At 55.8% G+C, this 26,173-nt stretch overlaps 1 protein-coding gene and 1 long non-coding RNA gene across 3 annotated transcripts in view; one reads left to right on the top strand and one right to left on the bottom strand.

Moving 5' to 3' along the window:
* Positions 1-2,070: 2,070 nt before the first annotated feature.
* WNT9A (Wnt family member 9A) overlaps positions 2,071-26,173 on the bottom strand; it is a 29,639-nt gene continuing 5,536 nt past the window's right edge. Inside the window, exons 2-4 of one of the 2 annotated variants that reach the window (XM_003893018.4) lie at positions 8,694-8,950; positions 7,566-7,828; positions 2,071-5,371 (exon numbers count right to left, since the gene is read on the bottom strand). In XM_003893018.4, coding sequence (XP_003893067.1) covers positions 4,889-5,371; positions 7,566-7,828; positions 8,694-8,950 — 1,003 coding nt within the window. In that variant the 3' untranslated portion in view covers positions 2,071-4,888. Of the gene's footprint in view, positions 5,372-7,565; positions 7,829-8,693; positions 11,412-26,173 lie in introns of those variants that run through there. The other variant, XM_009186023.4, reaches the window with a different exon arrangement.
* On the top strand, positions 18,359-23,628 carry LOC103877481. Its single transcript, XR_004178230.1, has 2 exons — positions 18,359-19,199; positions 22,867-23,628. It is a non-coding gene; the product is annotated as an uncharacterized LOC103877481 (long non-coding RNA).

The raw sequence follows: 26,173 nt of genomic DNA, 5'->3' as shown, positions 1-26,173 counted from the left end.
AAATGCATGGACTTAGCCACATATATGCATGTACACATGTGGACACATGCACAGACCCAGCCACATGTATGCATGGAGACACATGCACAACACACACACACACATATGCTCACATGTAGACAACACAAACCCAGCCACACAAACATGCATGCTTGCATATAAATGCACACAGACATGTGGACACATACAACACACATGCACACACACACAATACCTACAGACACAGATGCACTGACATGCAGACCCACACGAATCCAACCTCACACACACACATGTGCAGATGCAGACCAGACACACAGAGCATCCACCATACACAGGGGACCCCAGCCCAAACAACTAGACCCAGGACAAAGGGGGAGGGTTGGCTGTGCACAGTGGCCTGTCCAGCCAGTCCACCCACCAACGACTTCTCTCCTCAGCAGCCTGGCCCCCGCCTGCCCGCCGCCTGCACCCGGATTGAATTCAGCTATGGTTTCACTGCTGTCACTCAGAAGAATGGTCTCATTCAGGCCACCTGCTCCCTGGCTGGACAGCTCACATCCCTCTCCTGCCTGGGCTCAGAGGCCCAATCCCCCGACTACCCTGCCTTCCAGAGGCCTGTCCCTCCAGGCAGAGCAATCCAGTGTGGCTTCCCCCGGCAGTGGCCAGAGGCTGAGGGCCAGGGACCGGCACCAGGAAGTCCCCACTGGCCTCTTAGTAAGAGCTGTGGCCATGGGTCTGGAAAGGAAGCCTGGACTATTCCCATCAGAGAGATAATCCCACATTCCTCAGTGGGCAGCCCCTCCCTCCCCGGTGCTGTGGTGGGCGTGGACCTGGATGTCTGGGAGGGCACAGACCAGACACAAGGTGGCAGGAGAGGGACAGGCAGGGTCTGGAGGGGCCAGTGAGGGGTTGCCAGCAGGGCATGTTGCAGCGGTGGGGGACCCACGATGTGGGCTCAGAAGGGTGATGGAGATGAAGGGAAAGTGAGGACTCTGGGCTGGGAACTGGCTCTGAGTCAGGGAGATGAGGGGCTGTGCCCAGAAGACCCCCAGATGCAGGGCTAGGGGATGATGAGGCTCTGCTGGGGACCCAGCACTACGAGAGTGAGAGGCCTCCTTCAGCTAGAGGCTGTGGGCAGGAGTGGGATGGAGCTAGGCGTCTGAGAAGACAGGGCTGGACAGGGCTTCCTATGGCACCCCACGCTCTCCAGCCTGGACACGGGAAGCACAGAGACCAGAGACAGCTGGGGCCATACACGCAGCCTGGAGATGCCTGCCCAACAAAGGTGCCCAATGTGACTGGGAGACAGGGCTTCTCCCCCGGAGTTCCTTCTTAGGTCCTCTTCCTCCCAACGGTCCTCCTCTTCCCCAGATCCTCCTCCCCAGGACCCTCCTTCTCCCCAGGGTCCTCCTCCTCCTTTCCAGGGCCTTCCTTCTCCCCAGGTCCTCCACTTCCTCAGCGTGTCCTTCTCAGGTCCTCCTTCTTCCCAGAGTTCTCCTCCTCCCCAAGGCCCTTCTCTTCCCCAGGGTTTCCCTCCCCAGGGCCCTCATCTTTCCCAGGGTCCTCTTCCTCGCCAAGTCCTCTTCCGCAGGGCCCTCCTCTTCCTCAGGGTCCTCTTCCTCCCCAGGGCCCTCCTCTTCCACAGGATCCTCCGCCTCCCCAAGTCCTCTTCCCCAGGGCCCTTCTCCTCCCCAGGTCCTCCTCTTCTCCAGGCCATCCTCCCCAGGGTCCTCCTCCTTCTCAGGGTGCTCCTTCTTCCAAGGGCCCTCCTCCCCAGAGTCCTCCTCCTCCCCAGGGTCGTCCTCCTCCCCAGGTCTTCCTCCTCCCCAGGGTCCTCCTCTGTGCATACCCCTTCTCCCCAAAACCTCCCCCTTCCTCCTCCTCCCTGGTCCTTCCTCCTCCTCCCTGGTCCCACCTCCCAATTTCTCCTCCTTCCCAGGCACACCTCCCCGAGTCCACCTCCTCTCCAATCCTCCTTTCTTGTCCTCCTCCTCCCAGAGGCTGACTCCTAGGCCTCCTCCTAAGGCCCTCCTCCTCGTCCCAGGCCTACAGAAGCCCCTGTGAAGGCAGCAGACTGAGATGAGGCTATAATTTAAAATACATTTATTTAGTGTTTCCATTTGTTTCTGGTTCTGTGACACAAAGCTGTTAAATAAATACATTCTCCACAGTCCCTCTGGGACAGGCCACACAGATGAGGTAGAGAAATCATTGCACGCACGGAGACTCAGAGCACAGACAGGGCCCCTCCCACCCACCCACGCCTGGCCAGAAGCCACCTGGGAGTCCAGGTCCCTTGTGGTGGGGCCCGGTGCGGAGAAGGTGGCTGGGATCCCTTGGCCAAGGAGCGGGCTGAACCCCTCCCAACAGCCCTTTCTCCTCTACTGCCCCTCGGAAGAGAAGCGCATGAAACAGGAGGCTCCGGCTGAGCGGCCTCTTCATCCAGCAAGACATTCGAATATATATTTGTATAGAAATCAACCAGCTAGCAGACATTTTTGGTCTGCCTTGTTTAAAAAAATACTTTTCTGAATATTTATGACATAGAGCTAAATGTGTTATTTGATTAAACATAAAAACCTTCCTCTGACTTGATGCCCTTCGTAGACTCAATAGTGACTGAGTGACAGTCTTGTCATGTCATGAGGGTGTGGCCAGCTATGCTGCTCAGGGTCCGGTGGATGCGGACACTGCAGAGGGCAGGGGCTACCACCCCTATCCCTTCTAGCCAGGCCTCCACGAGACCAAGGACAAACCCAGCATCTTGCACCCACACTGTGGTCTGGGGATGCAGCTGCAGGCACGTGTTGGGGTGCTCTCTGAACCACAGGAGAATAAACGTTCTTATGTACTATAACACAGGGATGGCAGAGACCCACAGCAACATAAATAGGTTTTCTTTTAAAAACACAGACCCCCCAGCTTTCTGGAGACCCATGGGACTCTGAGACACCCATTCACTCAGTAGTTCCTGTGTCCATACCAGTCACCCACCCAGAACCCAGCCACAACCATCAGGACACCCACAAGATGGAGCCCAGGGCGAGAGGCTCTGGGAACCTAAGGCACCACCATGCCACTGACAGCACAGCACGGCCCAGGTGACCACACCAGTGCGCGCGCGCGCACACACACACACACACACACACACACTGACCACACCAGCATGCATTTACACAACACACACTTACGCACATTGACCACGCCAGCACACACGCACTCACAACACACACACACGGATGCACACTGACCATGCCAGCACACACACTCTCACAACACACACACACACTATACCCTCAAACCAAGCCAGGTCAGTGCAGGTCACCCTGTCCCCAGCACACACAACAGCAGGGCCATAACGCATGACATTCCATGGCCAGATGCGAGCCCAAGACTGCCTCTACCGGCATCTGTCCCAATCTGTCCCCCAGTGACACAGAGCAAGCAGCTTCCTCATGACATGACATGAACCAATCAAAGGGCTGCCCTAACCCCTCACCATACCCACCCCTCCCTACCACCCCCAGCCTGAGAATCTGCACCGAGCCGCCTGGAGGCTGAGCCGTCTGCCCACAGGGTGCAGGGCAGGGGCCGCCGGCTGGCCCACCATGTGGCAGTGGCTGGCTGGCATGGAGCAGGGGGAGCTGGCTTCCAGAAGCCCCAAGGGCTGTGGCCAGACGCAGGTCACTGTATTTCCTTAACTACACACATCTATCTCCATTTAGTGGTTTCAAACAACTAAGCAGATCAGAGGCAGGGTTAGGAGGGAACATGTCAGAGATGGAAGGCGGGGCCCTCCCAGACTGGGGCTTGGTCGAGAGCGGGGAGCTGCAGCCGGGGAGGTGGCAGGGATGGAGAAAATAATAATTATTATATTAGTTAAATAATCATAATAATTTAAAAGTCACTGATATTTACTCCAAAGAGAAGTGCTCAACGTCAGAGGTCGGCAGTGTCCTCCGAGCCTGGGCACCTGCACGGCCAGGCCCTGGGAGTGCAGAACAGGCTGCGTCCTCTTCTAGTGGTTTGAGTCTCTGAAGACAGTGCTGGTATTGGGGCAGCCTGGGCCAGGCCAGTCCCCAACGGGTGGCCCACATGGAGGCCACACGGTCACCAAGGTGCATCTGCTACCCATGCCTCAGAGGAGGTGGGGAGGGAAAGCCAATGGACTGGCATGGGGAGCCACTTCCCAGGGACTGGCGTGTTAGGGATGGGAGAAAGCTCAGAAAGCATTGGTGTGATGCTCTCGGGTCAGAGGGAGGAAGCTGAGGCCCAGGGCACAAGCAAAGAGGTTGCACACGCCAGACCAGAACCAACTCCCGCCTCTGGGTCCTGGAGAGGGGGAGACACAGGGCTTGGACAGTCAACCCAGAAGACCCCTGGCACCCTGCTCCAGCTGTACACCCCTATGTGCTAGAAAAGCCCCTCAGTGCTTGCAGGTGTAGACTCCTCACACTGCGTGCATGGCCCTCACCCTGCACAGCAGGGTTGGCCAGGCCCGGGGACTCATCCCTTGCAGGTGTAGACCTTCTCACACCGTGTGCAATGCCTGCACTCTGAGCAGCGGGGCTGACTGGGCCCAGAGTCTCAGCCCTTGCAGGTGTATACTCCTCACACCATGTGAAATGCCTGTGCCATGTGCAGCAGGCCTGGCTGGGCCCAGGGATTCAGCCTTTGCAGGTGTAGGCCCATTCATGCTCTGTGCAATGCCTGCACCCCATGCAGCTGGGGCTGAGCCCAGGGACTCAGCCTATGCAGGTGTAGACCCATTCACACTGTGTGCAATGCCTATACCCCACGCAGCTGGGCTGCTCAAGCCCAGGGACTCAGCCTGTGCAGGTGTAGACCCTTCACACCGTGTGCAATGCCTGCACCCTGTGCAGCAGGGCTGGCAGGGCCTGGGAACTCAGCCCTTGCAGGTGTAGACCTCCTCACGCTGTGTGCACTGCCTGCACTCCACATAGCAGCACCAACGCACCTGGCACTGGCAGGGCCTGGTCACCACCCGGCTCTGTGTGTTATGGCCGCGGCCGCAGCAGATGCTCTCGCAGTTCTTCTCACGGTGGCACCTACGGCCAGCGGTGCCCGGGGAGAAGCGGCCGGCCAGGCAGAAGCTAGGTGAGTCGTCCAGGTGCACCAGCTCTGGAGTGCGGGGTAGCGGGTCACTGCCGCCCACCCCCGAGGCACGGCCCCGTGGTGGGGAAATGGCACCTGCCTCGCCTGCCGCTTCGTTGGTGGTGCTGCCCACCTTGAGTGCTGTCTCGTACTTGTGCTTCAGGTGCTTGCCCACCTCATGGAAGGGCGCCAGCTGCCGCCAGCAGGTCCGCACCGTGCATGAGCCTGACACGCCGTGGCACTTGCAGGTGGTCTCCACCCCAGCCTTGATCACCTGGCAGGAGGGCATGGGAGGGAGGGCAGTGTGAGGGCTGTGCAGGTGGGCCCAGTGAGCAGACCCTGCCCTTGATCCCCAGAGGGACCCCGCACCCCCACCCCACCTGGGCCTAGGCTCAGGCCCAGGCCCAGCCGGCAGGCATTGCCACTGCACATCTCACATCCAGCTCACTCTCCTGGCTCATGGGGCTGTCCTACCTCCTCTGGGCTGCTGACTGCCCAGGACAGAGACTCCAGGGCTGGCACCTCAGCCCCCAGGGTGGCCACCCTTGCACCTCCACAAGGGGAGGCTCCTGCCTGATGTCCACCCTGCATCGGGGGCTGCCCTCAGCAGGGGCTGGACCTTCTGCCCCCATGCCCATAATCACAGTCCTGCCAGGACTTCATATTTGCTCTCAGCACACAGCTCGCTGGACAGGTGAGGACAAGCGTGACCTCATCTGGTGGTGTATGTGTGAGCTGACCGTGACCTCCCTACCCCTAGTATCGGGAACCAGGTGCTACTGCACATGCAGATGCGACCCCCAGCCCACCGTTGCTGAGGGTCAGCATGCTGGGAGGCCAGTGAAGGCACCGCAGGAGCAGGGAGGCCCACGCTGCGGGGGAGAGGGGCTCCTGGGGAAGAGAGAGCTCCTTATACCATGAGAGAGTCCAGGCTGGCCCCAGAGCGGGATGCACCCCTCACCCACAGCAGGGAGGGCCAGCACCTACAATCTATACTGGGAGCTGCCACAGAAGCCTGGCTGGGCCTGTCCCCTCCCAGGACTTAGGCCCCCACCTGCAAAGACAGGCCTGGTGGGGAGGTCCCTTCCCAGGTGGGACCTGAGCCAGGCGGCTCTGCTCCCACGCCAGCAGCCCCCAGGAGGGCCGGCTCAAGGAGGATTAAGAAATCCAGCCACCTCTGGCCCAGCAACCATAGTCACATTTAATGATGTTTTGCAGAGAAACCCGGACCAATTTAATTAAAATGTTGGTGACCCAGGCTCTGTGGAGCTAATGGAGCACCCTTCATGTTCCGACTTCTCATTAATCTCTTACAAAGCGGTGAAGAGGGAAAGGGGGGGGTCATACACAAAGGAAAAGAAAGGGCCTTGCTTGGGGCTTGAATCTGCCTTCAAAGGCTCTCCCCTGCCCAAGAAGGTGGAAGGAGGCACAAGAGGCCCAAACAGGGGAGGCTGATCCTTCAGTAAATGGGTGATTGGGTATTCTGACTTCTCAATCAAGTGGGGCTCAGAGCAGGGCTGGCTCTCATTACCTCATCCCTCCCCAGGCTGGGGCTCTATCTTCCCAGCCTGCCTGGCAAATGTGAAGATAAGGGCAGGAGGCAGAAATGTCCCTCAGCTTCCAACAGAGGTGTCAACCCTGCCCATCCCTGTTCAGGAACTGCAGAGATGCTGGGGGCTCTGTGCAGAGTGGGGTTACAGGTCCAGCCCGGACTCCCCCAGACATGTGGACCTGGGCACTGACAGGCTGCAGGTGGCATGAAGGATGACCAGAGAGCTGGGGTCACCCCGGGCCAGCTACCCCAACAGCTACCCCAACCAGCCCTCTCTGTGGCCCCTGGAAGGGCTCAGGAGAGAGCCCTTTTACCTCGAAGTCTTTAGGTCGGGATTCTGTCTCTCAGAATAGAGGCCTGGCCACAGAGAGGGCTGGTGGGGCAGAATGAGACTCCCCTGACTCGGGTGAGTGGGTTCCATACCCCTAACCCTTCTCTGGGACCCCCTGCCCACCATGCGTCCCACCTTGGTCTGTGGGGGTCACGTTTTCCTCCCACCAGTTTTGCTGACAAGCCTGCCAGCTGGCTGACAGGTGGGGCCCACAGTGCCATGATCCTGGTTAGACCGCCTAACCAAGGACACCCTCCTGGTGGCCCCACAGGGACCGTGGGGGCCCCTCTGCAGGCAAACATGGCTAGTGCCCCGTTTGGTGGGTAGAGAACCTTATGGGCATGAGAGGTTCCAGGACCATGGCCGGCACTGCACGGCCTCCACCCTCCTGCCGGAGGCCACTCCACTGTGTGCCTGCCCGCCCTGCTGCAGCCCCGACCCCAGCCCTGCACCCCACCCCTACCCCCCTGAGGCTCTTTCTGGCCCTCCTTCCCACCCCGCCAGTCCCATGCCCCGCCCTGCCCCCCTGATGTTCTTTCTGGCCCTCCTTCCCACCCCACCAGCCCCATGCCCCGCCCCACTTACCTTCACACCCACGAGGTTGTTGTGGAAGTCCACACGGGCTCGCAGATCCTTGCTTGACCGTCTGCCCAGGAACTCCTTGACGAACTTGCTGCTGTACTTGAGGTTGTCTCCGCAGCCCCCCCACTGCCAGGCCTCACGGTTCTCCAGGTCGGGCGCCTCATCGCAGGTACAGCGCTCCATGCGGCCCGCGCTGCATGCCTTGGCCAGTGCGTGCGTCAGGCCAGCCGAGGAGATGGCATAGAGGAAGGCAGTCTCCTTGAAGCCTGGGATTGGCAAGGGCTGGTCAGTGAGCCCAGGCTGCCCAGAGTTCCCCCTTCACTGTCCTGCAGTCAAACCACCCCAAGAGTATGAATCCCATGTGGGGGCCCAGAGCATCTTTACTGGTGCTGCATTCGGGACAGGGTGTGGGTATGCCCTGGGCACCACAGGGTAGGAAGCGCCCAGGTGTCCCCCAGGCGCAGAGCTGGCTGGGAGGAGAAACCAGAGCCCGTCATGGCCATGGCTCCCGCTCCGTGGTCACAGTCTCCATCAGGGTCTCAAACCTCCCAGCCTCACCATGGGGCCATTGGAAAGTCCTGCCTGCCCTAGGCCTTGGGTCCCCAATTTTTACACAAGCTAGTGCAGTACGGTGGCACACGGCTGCAGCCCCAGCTACTCCAGAAGCTGAAGTGAGAGGGTTGCTGAAATAGGCGGTGGAGAGCCCCTGGGAGGGCGCAGGAGGAGGCCGAGGTGGGAGGGTGGCTGAAATAAGGTGGTGGAGAGCCCTCATGAGGGTGGGAAGGCAGGAGGAGAGTCTGCACAGGCAGAGCCCCCTGGGCACTGGGCCATCTGGCAGGAGCCGAGGGCTGTCGGGGCAGCACCGGGCAGCCTAGGGCCCCATCAAAGGCGGAGTCAGCACACCCTGGCCACCAGCAACGACTGTGCCTGTGCCAAAAGCAGGGCAGGGCAGGCAGCACTCAGGGAGGTCCAGGGGCTGCCCTTTCCAGGGCCTAGGCCCAGGAGCTCTGGGCAGGCTGGGCCCAGTGTCCCCAGGAGTGCAGCCTGAGAGGGGCCTCTTGGGACATGGACCAGGCCTGGGCTGCTGCCTCTGCCTGGGGCCTTCCTGAGGGCCAGGCCGGCCACACTCACCTCGCTTGAGCAGGCTGGCCCGGTAGCGGCCCTCCAGCGTGCAGTTCCAGCGCTCAAAGCGGAATTGGAACTGGCACTCAAGCGCACTCATGCTCACGGCCTCCACCAGCGTCTCTGCCACACCCGGGTCCCGGCGGCACATGCGCCGCTGCTTCCGCTCCAGCTTCAGCCGGTCGCAGGCCTTGTAGTGCGCCTGGGCGGCCGCCTCGGGCTCCAGGGTCAGCGGGAGGACGGTCAGGGGCTCGCTGCCCGTCAGCCTGGGCACAGAGAGGCCAGTGTGAGCCCAGCGCCAGGAAGCCCTGCTGGAGCCTGGCCAGGTGTCTCGGTGGCCAGGGGACAGGGGACAGGCATGTCCATCCGGGGGTGAGAGGGGCAGAAAGAATCCAGGATGAGCAGGCAGGGGAGGGGGAGGTGAGAAGGGCCTTGGCCCCCTGCACATCCATGGCCCCCACTCCAGCGAGCATGGTCGCAGCAACCACAGGGCTGTCTGTGCTGCCAACTCAACCCCCACAGTTTCAGGGAGTCTAGCTGACTCTAGCTATGCTGGACAGACAAGACCTTCACAACACACACAACATACGAAAGAGGACAGCCCCGCCTAGTGCTGTGGGCAGGGAGGAGGCTCCGGAGCCTGAACCCCTAGCTATGCCTGATGGGCATCTGCCACACCCTCCACTCTCTTCGGCCCCAGCTGACCTGCAGGACCCCGCCTGAGGTCCCCCTACCCTCTGCCATGACCTGCTGGGATGTCTACGGTCCTGTGGCCCCCTGCAGCTTCCCAGCACTCCTGCAGTCTATGCATATGTCCCCAGGTTCTGGTTGGGGTCTCCCCACCTCAATGCCTGGGTGTTGCACTGGGAAGTGGCTCTTGGTTCTCTGACACTCTACCCTTCTCACCTCACCAAGCCTGGACATCCTCCTTTGCAGGACAGACCCCAGCTAACCCCTCCCCATAGGTCACCCCTGGGGGCCTCTGAGCTGACACACACCATCCTCCATTTTTACATGAGGCCTTGCACCAGCCCCCAGCACTGAGGATGCATCCCCAACCTCAACTGCTCCAGGAACCCGGCTCCACCCTATTGGATGCCCCCTCCCCGCAGCCCGCTGCTGGCTCACCTGCTGCTGCTGCTGCTGCTGCTGCTGCTGCTGGACTCACTTCACAGGGCTTCCCTCACACCCCGCCCTGGCCCAGCCCACATGGAGCCAAGGCCTTTCGGTCCTCAACCTCAAACCCTGACCCCGCCCCCATGTCACCTGTCTATCCTGGGACTGACCGAGCATGCTCTGCAGCTGTGTCAGACCTGCCAGCCCAGTGTCCCCACATGGGTGAACTGTCAGGGGCCCCAGGCACCGCCACCTCAAGCCAGACTCAGCCCCACAGCCCTTGGGAGGGCACCTGCCTGGACAGGGCCAGGGCTCGGAGGCCCCTCCCGAGAGCACCACTGGACACATGCTGCCCAACTCACCCCCAGCAGACCTCAGCAGAGAACAGTAGACTCAGTACGTTCTGGGAGCTACCGGGGTGCCAGCTTGGGAAGGCTCCCCCTACACCCTCGCATGGCCCTGCTAGACCCCACCACCCACCCAGAGGGAGTAGCTCCTGCCCAGGGGTGTGGAGGGGAGGGGCCCAAGAGGCTCCCTAGCACATCCCATCAAAGGCAAGGCCACACAGGTGACCCCTAGGCTACTGAAAGGCACCTGCCTCCAGGGCCACAGGCGCAGGCCACAGAGGGAGCAGGTAGAGGCCCCAGGAAGGACCCCACAGCCCCTCCACAGGAGCCACCCGCCTGGTGGGCGTGCTGAGATACCCTGCCCGGCCAAGCTGACGTCCTGCTCCCTAAGCTGGGGTCTGCTCCTCCAGGATGCTCAGAGCCAGCCCGAGCCCCCGTGAGCCCTCTGAGTTGAGCCAGAGTTGCAGGCAGCAGGACCTGCAACAGCCCCCCCACCAGTCAGTGAGCCACCAAGGGGCGCCACGGGGGGGAGGTCTTCACTTGGGGAGGCCATGCCCGGGATTCAAGACACACACCCATGTGCCAGGCTGCCAGGGAGTGGGTAGAGGAGGACCCCAAGGGCCCTTCTAGCAAATCCCCAAGGTCCCCGAGGCACAGGCCCCACAGGGAGGACAGGAGGGACCAGTCAGTCCTCCAAACCTGGACACTGCTGTGGGCTAAGGCTGGGAGATGCCTGGGTGAGGGAAGGAAGTGCAGTATACACAGGTCCCCTCAGATGCCCTAGGGGTCAGGACAGGAGCACGGGGTGGCACTGTGGGCATCCATGCACAGACACCTCCAAGCCCCAGGGCCAGAGATGGGATATCCCAGGACAGCTGGGCACACAGAGCAGGACTAGGGCGGGGGGCAGGCTGGGGAGCAGGGCCAGGAAAGCCACACCTCACACACAAGGGCAGCTCGCAGGTGGAGACCTCCATCCCTAGATGGAACGACACAGCTGTGACCAGAACAGCCCTCAGGAGGACAACAGCCTTCCACCTGTGCCTCCCCCCAGGCCTGGACCCGTCAGGACCCAAGAGCCCCAAGCCACTGTCCCAGAAAACCCCTATAGCCAGGTCAGCATGGGCCCTCCACAAGCTGCAAAACCCAACTGTGGGTATGGACAGGGGACAGGGAAAGGGGAGAGGGAGGGCACTAAGAAGAGGTGGGGGAGGGGAAAAGCAGAGGGGAGGAGAAGGAGGGGAGGAGGGTAGTGGATGAAGACAGGAGGGTGAAGGGAAGAGGGCAGGGGAGGAGGGGGAGGGGGCCCCATCTACCAGAGCCACCCCTCCCTCCCTGTCAATGGTGACTGAGGATATCAGTCTGCCCTGCCCCCTCCCTGTGGCCCACCACCTGGCCCACACTGGTCATGCTGGGGCACTGACAGCTGGTTTGACAGTGACAAGCTGAGTCCTCCAGCCTTCCCTAGGGCACTCCTGGAGCAGGCAGACAGCAGGGCAGCAAGTGTGGCTGCACCTGGAGACTCGCTGGGCAGCCCCAGGACACCCCTCTATCAGAGGCAACTCCCTAAATGCAGCTGCAGGTAACTGACCCTGATCCAAGGACAGGCAGGGTGGGCAGGGTGGGCCATCAGCACCGGCAGAAGGGTGTGGAGGGAGGGTGGCCCCAGCCCAGGAGTGGCAAGGGATGGCCTGAGGCCCAAGGGCTACGCCTTTCCCTGGAGTAGTCACTGAATTCTGTGCTGCTCTGGCCATGGCCTTCTTAAGCTCCTGCCCCCTCACCTCTCCCACCCTTGGTGACCCCTGCCCCATGCCTCCTTCATTGTCAGGGTGGGCTCCGCATGCAGCCAACTGAAGGGATTCACAGCGCCAGGGGATGAAGATCTGAGGATAAACAGGCAGACCACAGGCACCACAGGGCATGCTGGGGAACGGGGCAGGCGATCTCAGGGCCTGGGCCCAGCAGAGGAGGCCCAGACCCTCCTGACAGGCAGGGCTCTCTGTCTGCCACACGACAGAGCCACAGAAGGGCTGAAGAAGGGAGGAGTGGTTCCCAACACAACCTCAGAACAGAGAAGCTTTCTTCCGTGAGACTCAGAACCCAGAAGTCACCGAAAAGTGAATATATTTGACTACTTAAAAGTATAAAAATCTCTGCATAGCAAAAAACAAAAAAGAGGCAGCGCAGAGTCCAGAGACCAAGAGACAAATTACATCTGGGGCAAATGCCTGCAACTCACACCCCAGACCAGGGGCCAGCGCTGTACACGTATGTGTCTGGATGCATATCTCTTCCTATAAACCAATAACAAAGGAACCGACTGAAGACAGACAAAGGGTATAAACCCACAGGCCAAGGGAAGGAAACCAACTGGCTCTTCAAACCCACGAGCCAACACTCAGCCCCACTCCAAGACATTCTCTGCCTGCTGTCCCAGCTGCTCCAGAGACCATGACGGGAGAGTTGTTTGAGCCCAAGAACTGGAGACCAGCCCAGGCAATATAGCAAGACCCCATCTCAAGAAATAAAACTATATTGATACATTATGCTTCGTTAATTAATAAGCACAAATCAAATGTCCGATGAGAATATTGTCAAGGACACGGGGAGACACTCTTCCATGGCTGGAATTCCAGACTGACATATCTAGGAAACTTTAAAAATAAACCACTGCAGTGGTCTGAATATTTGTGTCTTCTCCAAATTCATATGGTCAAACCTAACACCATCAAAGTGGTAGCATTAGGAGCTGTGACCTCTGGAAAGTGATTAGGTGATGAACAGGATTAGTGTCCTTATGGACCCCAGGCTGGGGTGCAGTGGTTCATGCATGTAAACCCAGTACTTTGGGAGGCCAAGACGGGAGGATCATTTGAGGTCAGGAGCTCAAGAGCAGCCTGGGCAACACAGTGAGACCTGGTCTCTATAAAATATTTAAAAATTAGCCAGGTGCAGTGGTGCATGCCTGTGGTTCCAACTACTCAGGAGGCTGTGGCGGGGGGAACATTTGAGCCTGGGAGGTCAAGGCTGCAGTGAGCTGTGGTTAAAATAATAATAAAATAAAATATAAATAAATAAAAGGGACCCTGGAGAGACCCTTGCCTCTTCTGCCATGTGAGGACATGGTGAGAAGGCACTGTCTATGAAACAGGAAGTGCCCTCACCAGACACAGAATCTGCCACACCTTGACCTTGGCCTTCCAGCCTCCAGAGCTGTGAGCAGCATACTTCTGTGTTTTACAAGCTCCCAGGCTGTGGTGTTTTGCTGTAGCAGCCTGCGTAAACTAAGATGCCCTACAATTACAGACATAATCACATCTTTCTGGAAGCACAGACTGCACATGCATTGTACCTTCCCGGCATGCCATTCAACATAGCCTTGTTATAGGAACGTGCTGGAGACAGCAGGAGAGCAGCTGGGAACGTCAGATCCACACGCTTCGTGGCGTGTCACATGGTCCGTGAGCAGCCATCCGTCCCGTGTGAATCCATGCCAAGTCACGCCCCAGGTGTGCTCAGTGGACAAGCAGAGCCCAGCAGTGGGTGGATAAGCTCAGCAAGGGCTGCATGTGCCTGCGCGTGTTTGTGGCTGCACCGGACCAAGCAAAGACCCAAAGATGGAGGAAGCGTGTTCTTCCCCACAGAGCTGTGAGTTGTGCCGGCACACAGATGGCCTTTCCAGAATCCATAGAACTCGCTCCACACTCAGCAAATGGCACAGGCCCGGGAGGTGGGGGCTGCAGTGAGCCACAGGCACACCACCACACACCAGCCTGGGTGACAGAGTGAGACCATCTAAAAACAAACTAACAAAAAAACCAGCCTGCATCACCCTGGTTTATATAAAGGTGGCAGCAGCTATCCTGGTCTTGTTCTTCATCTTCAGAGGAATGCCTTTAACATTTCAGCATGAAGCCTGACGCCCAAACACCGTTTCAGGCCACAGGGGCACCCTTTGGTTCTCAGTTGGCTAAGAACCTCTAAAAATCATAAATGGGGCCAGGCGCAGTGGCTCACGCCTGTAATCCCAGCGTTTTGGGAGGCTAAGGTGGGAGGATCACTTGAGGTCAGTAGTTTGAGACCAGCCTGGCCAACATGGTGAAACCCCGCCTCTACTAAAAATACAAAAATTAGCTGGGCATGGAGGTGCATGCCTGTAATCCCAGCTACTCAGGAGGCTGAGACAGAAGAATTGCTTGAACCCGGGAGGCAAAGGTTGCGGTGAGCCGAGATCACGCCACTGCACTCTAGCCTGGGCGACAAGAGTGAGACTTCGTCTCAAAAATAATAATAATAATAATAAATAAATATCGAATGTTATCAAATGTCATCCTTACATCTTTTGAGGTATGACTTTTCTCTCTCCTTCCTTCCTTCCATCCTTCCTTCTTTCATTTTTTTAGAGGAAAAGTGTCACACTGCCACCGAGGCTGGAGTGGGGTGGCACAATGACAGCTCATTGCAGCCTCACTGTTGCAGTGAGCTACAGAAACTGACCAATGTTCTGTGGAAGTTTGTCTTCCTGGACTCAACCTGGCCAGGATGGGCTCCATTCTTTTCTATGGGGCTGGATGTCTTCTGATAGTGTCTTCCTAGGATTTTCACATCTGCGTTTGTGATTTTCTTCTCTCTAGCTCTTCCCACTGAGTTTCAGTGCCTGCCTATGTGAGGGGTCTTCTGTTCAACTTTCCTAGAAGAGTTTGTATCAGATTAGAATTGTGTCTTCTTAACTGTTTGTTCTGAAGAACTGGCCATGAAGCCATCTAAGGACTGAGCTATTCTTGGCAAAAAGATTTCCTTTCTGATCCAGTTTCTTTTTTCTTTTCTTTCTGAACAGCTTTACTGAGACATACAGGCACACCTTGGAGATGTTGTAGCTTTGGTTCCAGACCATTGCAATAAAGAGAAGGTCAGAATAAAGCAAATCATGAGTTTTTTGGTTTCCTAGTGCTTCTACAAGGTATGCTTACACTATAGTCTATTAAGTGAGCAACAGCATTATGTCTTAAAAATAATACATATGCTTTAGTTAAAAACACTGGACTGCTGAAAAAGGCTAACAATCATCTAAGCTTCATTGAGTTGTCATCTTTTCACTGGGGGACGGTCTTGCCTCCATGCTGGTAGCTGCTGACTGATTAGCATGGTGGCTGCTGAAGTTTGGGGTGGCTGTGGAAATCTTTTTTTTTTTTAATCTTTAGTAGAGATGGGGTTTCACCATGTTGGCCAGGCTGGTCTGGAACTCCTGACCTCTTGACCCACCTGCCTTGGCCTCCCGAAGTGCTGGGATTACAGGCGTGAGCCATTGCGCCCAGTCAGAAATTTCTTAAAGCAAGACAACTATGAAGTTTGCCACATCAATGGACTCTCCCTTTCATGAAAGACTTCTCTGTAGCAGGTGATGCTGCTTGATAGCGTTTTACCCACAGTGGAACTGCTTTCACAATTAGAGTCACTCTTGTCAAACCCTGCCACTGCTTTATCAACTAAATTGGTGTCAATTCTAAATCCTTTGTTGTCATTTCAACAATGTACACAGCATCTTCACCAGGAGTAGATTCCATCTCAAGAAACCACTTTGTTCATCCATAAGAAGCAACTCGTCATCCATTCACATTTTCTCATGAGACTGCAGCAATTCAGTCCCATCTCCAGGCTCCACTGCCAATTCTCGTTCTCTTGCTGTTTCTACCACATCTGCAGTGACTTCCTCCCCTGAAGTCTGGGATCCCTCAGAGTCATCCATGAGGGCTGGAATCAACATCTTCCAAACTCGTGTTCGTATTGCTGTTTTGACCTCCCATGAATCATGAATGTTCTTAAGGCATCTAGAATGGTGAATCCTTTCCAGCAGGTTTTCAATAGACTTTTCCCAGATCCATCAGAGGAATCACTGTCTGTGGCAGCTGTAGCCTTATGAAATGTCTTGAATAATAAGATTTGAAAGTTGAAATGACTCCTTCATCTGTGAGCTGGAGAATTAATGCATGTTGTGTTAGCAGGCATGGAAACAACATATATCTCCTGGCACATCTCCGCCAGAGCTCTTGGGTGAACAGGACACTGCCAATGAGCAATAATACTTCCCAGGAATCTTTTTTTCTGAGCAGTGGGTCTCCACAGTGAGCCTAAAATATTTAGTAAACCAGGCTGGGAACAAATGTGCTGTCATCGAGGCTTTGTTATTCCATTTCTACAGCACAAGCAGAGTAGATTTGGCATAATTCTTAACAGTTGTAGAATTGTTGCAATGGTGAATGGGCACTGGCTTTAACTTAAAAGTTACCAGCTGCATTAGCCCCTATCAAGAGAGTCACCCTGTCCTTTGAAGCTTTGAAGCTAGGCATTGACTTCTCCTCTCTAGCTATGGAAGTCCCAGATAACATCTTCTTTCAGTAGAAGGTTGTTTCATTTCCACTGAAGATCTGTTGTTACTGTGGCCCCCTTCATCAGCGATCTTAGCTGGATCTGCTGGACAGCTTGCTGCAGCGTCTCTAACAGCTCTTGTACTTTTATGTTACAGAGACAGCTTCTTTCCTTAAACCTCGTGAACCAACCTCTGTTCGCATCCACCTTTTTTTCTGCAGCTTCCTGGCCTGTCTCAGCCTTCATAAAACTGAAGAGGGTTAGGGCCTTACTCTGAATTAGGCTTTGGCTTAAGGGAATGCTGTGGCTGGTTTGGTCTTCTATCCAGACCACTCACACTTTCCCCATATCAGCAATAAGACTGTTTCACTTTATCGTTTGTGTGTTTACTGGAGTAGCACTTTCCATTTTCTTCAAGAACTTCCTTGCATTCACAGCTTGGCTAACTATAGCCCAGCTTCCAGCCTGTCTTGGCTTTGGACATGCCTTCCTCACTAACCTAAATCATTCCTCGCTTTAAAGTGAGGGATGTGCAACTCTCCCTTTCACTTGAACACTTAGAAGCCACCGTAGGGTTATTAATTGGTCTAATTTTAATATTCTTGTGTCTCAGGGAATAGGGGGGCCTGGGTAAAGGGAGAGAGATGGGGAATAGACTGTCAGTGGAGAAATGAGGACATAAAACATTTATCAATTAAGTTTATTGTTTTACATGGGCATGGCTCACAGCACCCCATAAGACGATAGCAACAGCAATGATCACTGACCACAGATCACCATAACAGATATAATCATAATGAGAAATTTTGAAATATTGCAAGAATTACCAAAATGTGACACACAGGCAGCAAGTGAGCACACACTGTTGGAAAAATGGCCCCAAAGGATGTGCTTGTGGCAGGGCTGCTACTAACCCTCCACATACAATGGCACTACAGAGCCAAGCACAGTGGAGCAGGGTCAGGCTGCAGCTCACACACCACAAACTCACCCACTGCAAGATTCACTGTGTATTCACCAATACGGGCAACAATCACCACAGTCAGATGCAGGGCCTGCCACCTCCTCAGAAACTTCCCCAGCCCTGATCTGCTTTCTGTCTTGATGGATTTGCCTATCCTGGATATTTAAGTGGAATCACGCAGCATTGACCTTTTGTGGCTGGCTTATTTCACCCAGCACAATGTCCTCAAGGTTCATCCCAGCTGCAGCCTGTGTCAGAATATCCCTCCTCTTAAGGGTGAATCCTATTCCATCGTGTGGACGGAACATGTTGTGCTCATCCATTCATGTGCTGAGAGGCACGTGGGTTGTTCCATTTTCCAGCTTTCATACCTGATGCCGCTATGAACATTCACACATGTGTTTGTGTGGACATATGTTTTCACTTCTCTTGGGTATACACCTGGGAGTGGAGCTGCTGGGTCACAGGGAAACTCTGTGCTTAATCCCTTGGAGACTCAGATGTTTTCCAATGTGGCTGCACTTTATATTCTCAATGCCCCATTTTCTTTAATTATTATAGGATTAATGAATATTTCTGTATCTTGACTTAGTTTCTATTACTTTTCTTTTTCGGTTTTGCCAGTTTCATCTAAATTTTCAGATTTATTGTCATGATTCTGTTAATTGCTTTCTCCTGTTTTTGTCCAAAGAATCTGTAGGGATTCCCCTAGACAGGAAACTAATCCAATGAGCCTCATCTTTACTGGATTAGTCTCAGATATTTCCAAGAAGTGAGCTGTCATCTCTACGGCATGTCTACTCTTATGTAATTACTGTTGGCACTATTTCCAACGTCTTCCTTCTATTTCCTTTCATGTTGGCCTGCAGTTCTCTCTCTAGCTTCTCAACAGTACTGTGCATTCTAGTTTCTCTCCTGTTCTAAAATGCACACTTAAAGCTATCACTGTTATCATTTCAGTTGCTCCTAAATTGCAGCCTCAGTCACAACTTCAGGTCATGATGCAAAGCCTGAGTCACAACCTCAGGGAGCTCTACAAAGCCTGAGTCATAGCTCTAGTTCACCATACAGAGCCTGAGTCATAGCCTCAGGTCAGCTCAAGCTGATCATAGTAGGGGCCGTGACCCCAGTCACAATCTTAGGTCACCATAGAGAGCCTGAGTCACAGACTCAGGTCACTATAGACAGTCTGGGTCACAGCCCCAGTTTACCACATAGAGCCTAAGTCACAGCCCCAGTTCACCATACAGAGCCTGAGTCACAGCCCCAGTTCACCATACAGAGCCTGAGTCACAGCTCAGTTTGCCATACAGATCCTGAGTCACAGCCCCAGTTCACCATACAGAGCCTGAGTCATAGCCCCTGTTCATAGCAGACAGAAACTGTGGCCCCAGCCACAGCCTCAGGTTGCCAAGCAGACCCCAGATCACACCCCCAGTTCACATACAGAGCCTGAATCACAGCCTCAGTTCACTATACAGAGCCTGAGTCAGACTTGGTTCACACACAGAGCTTGAGTCACAGCTCCGGTTCACTATAATGGGGACTGTAACCCCAGTAACAGCCTAGGTTTCTGGTTGCCATAGAGAGCCTGAGTCACAATCTCAGGCTGCCAGAGACCAAGTCACAGACTCAGCTCATGCTGCAGAGCCCGGTTCACCATCTGGCCCTCTCCTCCTTCTTCTCTCAAGATTCCCTCTGTGCCCTAAGCCCTCTGAGTTGGTGAGTTCTCTCCCTTCCTCTAACATTCTATATCCTCCATCCTTGGAGTGTCTCTTACAGGGAAATTAGACTAAGCCCCTAACCACACTCCAATCAACCCAGCCTTTCGCCTGGAGCAGTTCATCTCCTAGGGTCTGGGGCCTCAGTTTACCCTCTTGTCTCATCCTTTCTGTTGACCATGCCTGTCCTGGATTTTTTCATCCTCTTTTCCTCTTTTTGGGTTTTTTGTTTTGCTTTGTTTTGTTTGTTATTCCACATTTTCCCTCTGCTCATCTGAAGTTGCATAGTCTTTTTTGTAATTTCCACGGTCACCTTCAATGCTATACCATGTGTCTGTGACCTACCTAAGCCTGATGCTGGTCAGTGCCTTCTCTACCTGGGCAGCACAGGGCCAGAGAACACATTCCCATCAACGCTCCCGCCCTGAGTTATGCACTAATTGCGTGTTTTATCTCCGTTTGGGGGCCCAACAAGACACTGTTTTATCAGTCAGCACTCCCTCCATGGCACCTTCAGAGCCCATGCTCTGCCCTCACTCCTTCCTGCATCTTGTTATGCAGCAGTGCCTCTGCCTCCTGAGGTCAGTGCCAGCTTGTTGGTGTCCTCGCGCCTCATCTGTATTCTGCTTTCTCAGACAGTTTTTATGATTCTCTGTCTTCAATGTTGTGCAGTTTTTCTTTTTCTTTTCTTTCTTTTCTTTTCTTTTTTTTTTTTTTTTTTTTTGAGACGGAGTCTTGCTCTGTTGCTCAGGCTGGAGTGCAGAGTGCAGTGGTGCCATCTGAGCTCACTCCAACTTCCACCTCCTGGGTTCAAGCGATTCTCCTACCTCAGCCTCCCAAGTAGCTGGGATTACAGGCACCTGGCACCACGCCTGGCTAATTTTTTTGTATTTTTAGTAGAGACGGGTTTTGTCATATTGGCCAGGCTGGTCTCAAATTCCTGACCTCACGTGTTCCACCTACCTTGGCCTTCCAAAGTGCTGGGATTACAGGCCTGAGGAACTGCACCTGGCCACCCAGGTAATTTTTGTATTTTTAGTAGAGATGGGGGTTTCACCATGTTGGCCAGATTGGTCTCAAACTCCTGACCTCAGGTAATCCACCCACCGCAGCCTCACAAAGTGCTGAGATTACAGGCATGAGCCACTGCACCCACTCTTTTTTTTTTTTTTTTTTTGAGACAAGGTCTTGCTCTGTTCAGGCTGGAGGGCAGAGGGCAGTGGCGCTATCTTGGCTCACTGTAGCCTCCACCTCCAGGACTCAAGTGATCCTCCTCCCTCAGCCTCCCAAAGTGCTGGGATCACAGGCCTGAGGCACTGTGCTCAGCATGCTGTGTGCTTCTAATGTGTCATGTTCCAGGGTGAACTTATTTTACTTTCTGCCTGGGAAGACACTGGGCTTCTGGAATCTTCTTTACATCTTTATTCAATTTCAGAACACTTTCATCCTCTCCCCTCATACATATCAGCCCTGTCCCACTCCTGTGCCCTTCTCAGCCACCTCCGGCATGGCCTCCCCATGTCGCCGAGGTGTCCTGCCCTCTGTCTGACATCTCACCGCCTCTCTGATACACTCTGGGTAATTTCTTCTGACCTATCTTCCAGTGTGCTAATTCCCTTCAGCTGTTTCTAATCTGCTTTTAAATCAGTCCATTACTTACTTTTTTCCCCCTCTAGCTCTATTTGGTTTTTCCAAACTTGCTGGGTCAGTCTTTGTGGTTTTCTGAGCCTTGCAGCCATCCCCAAGTGTCTTCCTTCCTAATGGAGGAGCGAGGAGAGCTGCTGCACTCAGCACCACTGCTCTGCTTCCTGGGCTGCAGCTGTCTTTTTGAGGCCCCCATTGTGTTTCTGTGCAGGCCTGGTTAGCTCTGACCCCAGGCTGCTCACTGTACTGAAGAAACAGTTGGCAGAAACAAGTTGAAGGAGAGGATAAAGGTACTACAGTAGGTGGAATGGTGTGCCCACCAAATGTGTCTAACAGAACCTCAGTCAGGGGCCTTATGTGGAATAACAGGCATTGCAGAAATAACTGAGATAAGGATCTCAAGGCAAGATCATCCCAGACACAGTGGGCTCTAAAGCCAGTGGAGGCTGTCCTTATAAGAAAAAGGAGAAGACAGAGAGGCAGACGAGAGGGCCACGTGAAGATAGAGGCAGGGTATAAAGTGGCTCAGTCACCGGCCAAGGAGCCCCACAGTTCACAACCATCACTGGCAGCTGGAAGACGCAGGAAGGACCCTCCCCTCAAGCCTCCAGAGGGGCATGGCCCTGCGGATGCCATGATTTCAGACTTCTGGACTCCAGACCTGAGACAGAAGTCCTCTCATTTCAGGTCAGCCAGTCTGTGGTGCCTGACAGCAGCCCCAGGACGCTAGCACAGATTTTGGAAAGGATCTCATTATGTGCACACCAGCCAGGCTTCTAGGGCCATCTGCAGTCCCAGAGTCAAGCCACCCAAAATCCAGCATAAGGCCAGGGCCCGGGACCACACCGGTGACTCAGACCTTGGTGCACACATGGTGGCTGTGCCCTGCCCTGGGGGCCACCTGGGGCTGTGGGAGGGTCTCCTCTGAGTACTCTCTCCTTAGCGGACCCCGGCCTTTACTATGCACCCTCATCCCATGAGACCAAACCAACCTCACGCTTTCTTGTTCAGCATCTCTTCTTGCTATTTCTAGGGATCCCCACCATCTATCCATTTCATCAGCTCTTTGACACTTATAAAGTTAAATACACACACACACATGCACAAAGACAAAAACACACCCACACAACCCCCCCCACACAGATACATCCATACACACAGACACACATGTACACACACACCCATACAAACCCATAAACCCATACACACACATACAGATATACCCATACACACACCCATACAAACTCATACACACAGACACACATAAACACATGTACAGGAACAAACACACCCACATAAACCCCCTTACACACACACAGACACACCCATATGAATCCATAAACCCATATACACAGACACATGCATACACACATGCACAGGAACGAACATACCCACACAAACCCCCCATACACACAGATATACCCATACACACATGTGTACACACAGACACACCCATACACACATGTACACACACACCCGTATGAACCCATAAACCCATAGAGATGCACACATAAGCACGTGCAGACACAAAACCCCCCCATATGCATACATGTATACAAACATGCACATGTACATCCAAACCCAAACACACATACATGCACACACACAAACATATACATGCATGTACACACATAAGATCCATGTAAAAATTCAGCTTTAGTTGTTTCAAGCAGAAAAGCCTCTAAGTCTTGTGGGTCTGTTGCTGAAAACGGGCATCTATGCTCTCCAGTGTCTCGTGTCTTCATGTCCTTAAACTACCTGGTGAGTGTGTTTTTGACTCTGCTACACCGGCAGGAAACCGAGGTTCAGGGGATTAAACAGTGTGGTGGCCCGTGCAGCCCGTGAGTGCGGAGGCAGGGCTGGGACCTGAAAGCGGCCTCTGACCTGACTACACCCCTGCCAGGCCCAAGGCAGCACCAGTTCGTGACTGCTCTCCCCAATGAAGGGCCCAGATGACAATGGCTCCACGGGACACCCATACCCCTCAAGCCTCAGCCACCTCCCACCTCTGGCTATCGTTCCAGGTGCAGCCATGCAGGAGGACACAGGCCAGCTGGAGAGAAGGAAGATCTCTCAACACCCATACGTGGCTGCAGCTGCCATGCCACAGGGCACACAGAACAGTTCCACACTGCAGATGGGGCTGCAGACAGTGCTGGTCTCAGGGACCATGGGGGAGGTGGCTCCGAGGAGTGGTGACCTGGCCATCTCCTTGAGCCCTGGAGGCTGGCTGGGGTGGTCAGCACTGACCCCTACAGAAGCTCTGTGGAGACCATTCTCCAGCCCCACAGAAACGGAGCTTAGCACTCATGGTGCTGAGTCTGGGGACGTCCCCCCACTCCTCGGGCTGGGCCTGATGCTCCCATGTCCTGGCTGCTTGGGGATCGGGCCACCCTGGGAGGACCCAGACACTCAGACACCTTGCCCTGTGCCTGAGGGTAGCCAAGTGGGCCTTGTCCCCAGAGAGAACCCGAGACACACAGGGATAGCCACCACATACTACCCAGTCCCTAAAGTCACAGGCTTCTTCCAGCTCCCAGCACAATAGACAAGAAATCCTGCGGAGGGAGCACACATCACCAAGGCTGGCCTCTGACCTCCCTGCCTCCTGCCAGCACGTCTGGCCACTCTGACCGGGACCCAGCTCTCTTCCCCAGGCTGGGGCGGAGGGAGAGGAGACTGCAGTTCCAGAAGCCACAACGCCCCGCCAGCAAAACCTCAGTCCTGCCAGACAGCATTTAATTTCTGTGTGAAACAAAATCAAAACAAATTCTAGCACTGAGAAACCGGGGCTGAGATCAACTCTCCACCCTCCCCATGGTCTGCAAATCAACCCAGCCCGAGCCCAGCTTCCAGCCTAAGCACGTCTACTGTGTCCCTCAGGGCTGCAATGCCACCAGGGCCCAGTTGCACCCAGGAGGAAGTGGGGCACATGCCTCAGGGATGGCAAGCATGGCCCGTGCAGATGCCCAGGTGCCCGTCAGGCAAGGAATCCTCGGGCCTGACAGAAACACCCCCCCCTCCACCCTGCTGAAAGCACCGTGTCCCACGGCAGCCCCTGGAATAAGCCCTGCCCTGTCTGTGTCTGCAGCACCCATGAGGTCCCCCAAACCAGACCACAGAGGCCAGCCCAGCTCCCCCAGGCCACTTGGGCTGACTGCCCTTTTCTGGGGCAGAACCCTGGACCCCAGAGGGGGCACAGCTGGTCTGTGGGCTGCAAGACAGGAAACCAAGGCTGCGCACGGGACCCCCGGGGGAGAGTTGAAGAGCAGAAGCTTCCAGAAGGCCTCTGTGCTCAGTGACCACAGCCCCCCATGGCCTTCCCAGACAGCCGAAGACCCACACAACTGGTCAGAAGGACAGGGAGAGCCACACAACCTTCCAGCGGCCACCAGTGTCACCTCCCACACTGTCATCCCCTCTGGAGCTCACTCTCCTTGTGGGTATCACAGAGGGGGCATCCCAAAGTCCACCTGGCTCCTCTCCCCACCCCACAGTGACCCCAGGACTGCCGCCTCTGTCCCCATCTGGCCAGGAGGGACGCCGGCCCTGACGTTCTCCAGCTCTGGGAGGCTCTGGCAGTGGCTCCTCCTGGGCCAGACCTCCAGCCCACTTCCCCTGGCTGCACTGACCTCAGGTATCGCTAAAAAAAACAAACGCAGCTTGCGGCTTGCCTTTTTCCATCATCCCGTCCGGCCACTGGTCCTGAGGTGCTGCAGCTGCCAGCTGGACAGCTGGGCTTCCTCTGGCGGGCAGTGGCGCCCAGCCAGCCAGGACCATGCTGGGAGGGGGACAGGCTCCAGGGAGAGCCCAGGCTGCAGGTCATGGAGCTGGGGCAGCCCAGTGCCACCCAGGTCAGCGGGCACAGCTAGACCATCCCCAGCCACCTGCCACCCTGCCCGGCCTGGCCCATGGATGTGCTTGAATATGACCCCTGAAGGAAAACCAGGGTCACATCCCTGCCAGGGCTGCACTCCGCATGGTTGCTCTGGTGTGGCCATCAACACCTGGCCTACCATCCACACACGGGAAGGTGCGGCAGCCTGGCAGCGGCAGGTCTGCATTGCACCACGTCTGGCCACAAGTGCAGACATAGCCCTGCCAGAGTCAGAGTCCTGTAGGACCCAGGGCTGGGCTGTCAGGTGAATGAGTGACACAGATCTACCTGGCAGAGAGAGCCTCAGGCTTGAGGGAGTCTTGGGGTAGGGGGGAACACAGAATACAGCTTGGACAAGACCCCACAGGGACCCTTCTGGCCAATCCCAGAATTAAGTGACCAGGGAGAGAAGGATGCATCTGAGGAGAACACAAGGGAATCCTCCTGGCTGACCCCAGAGTTGAGCAACCAGGGAGAGAAGGATGCATCTGAGGAGACTCCATGGGGACCCTCCTGGCCAACCCGAGAGTTGAGTGTGCAGGGAGAGAAGGAGGCATCTGGGCAGTCACTGGGCTTCCTGCAAGAAGCGGCAGCCCGGGCCGACCTCGAGGAACAGGAGAGGCCCTGGGAGCACAGGGGAGATGGCACTGCTGTGCCCTAAGGGCCTCACCTGACCCTCAGGGGTCGGCCCCATCAGAGGTCAACTTCCAGCCAGAAGGCATGGGGTCTGCGGAACCCCCATTCGTGGCCGGCCTTCTGGGTTCTGGGAGTCTGGCTCAGTCCCCAGTCCCAGACACTCCTGCGGGTGCCACCCCGCTCCCAGACAACTGCGCTGGTCCTGACCCCGCCACCCAGCACAATGCACAAAGGGAGCCCGTGCCGCAGCCGGGATCAGGTGGCGTGACCGAGGCCTGTCAACAGATGTCGCTTTCCCACAGCCCCCACCCTCCCACAGGCATTACCTCCTCCCTGCCCGGGTGTCCAGAGCCTCCGGGAGGTATCCGTGCCTGTGCGCTCTTTCCTAGGGGAAGAGTCACCCACAGGCTTCTTCAATGGCCAAACCCCAGAGCAGGGCACCCCTAGCCCGGGCCACCCAAGCAGCCGGCGGAGGGTCCCAGGCTAGGGCAGGCACTGGGGCCCTCTGCAGCCTGCAGCAGGGCGGGAGCAAGATGAGGCCAGCTGTCTCCCCATCCACGCGTCCGCCGGCTGTGGGTAGGACATCTGCTCCCTCAGCTGTGGCAGGCCAGGCGCTGCTGCTCCGTCCTCACCACACACCCTTCACACCCTCCAGGGAGCCAGGATCCCTAAGCAGGTGGGGCAGGGAGGGGTTGGTGGTTCCGAGGCCCCTGGGTGCAGAGCAGGAGGGAGGAAGGCCACCAGCGCCTGCAGGGGCCATCAGGCTGACACTCCAGGCCCTCTCACTTACGGCCCCACTGTCCAGGAGCCAGGTAACT

The sequence above is a fragment of the Papio anubis genome, chromosome 1 (genome assembly GCF_008728515.1).
Source record: "Papio anubis isolate 15944 chromosome 1, Panubis1.0, whole genome shotgun sequence".
Taxonomy (NCBI): domain Eukaryota; kingdom Metazoa; phylum Chordata; class Mammalia; order Primates; family Cercopithecidae; genus Papio; species Papio anubis.
Note: the sequence above shows the minus strand (reverse complement) of the source record. Positions and strands in the feature narration are given on the sequence as shown.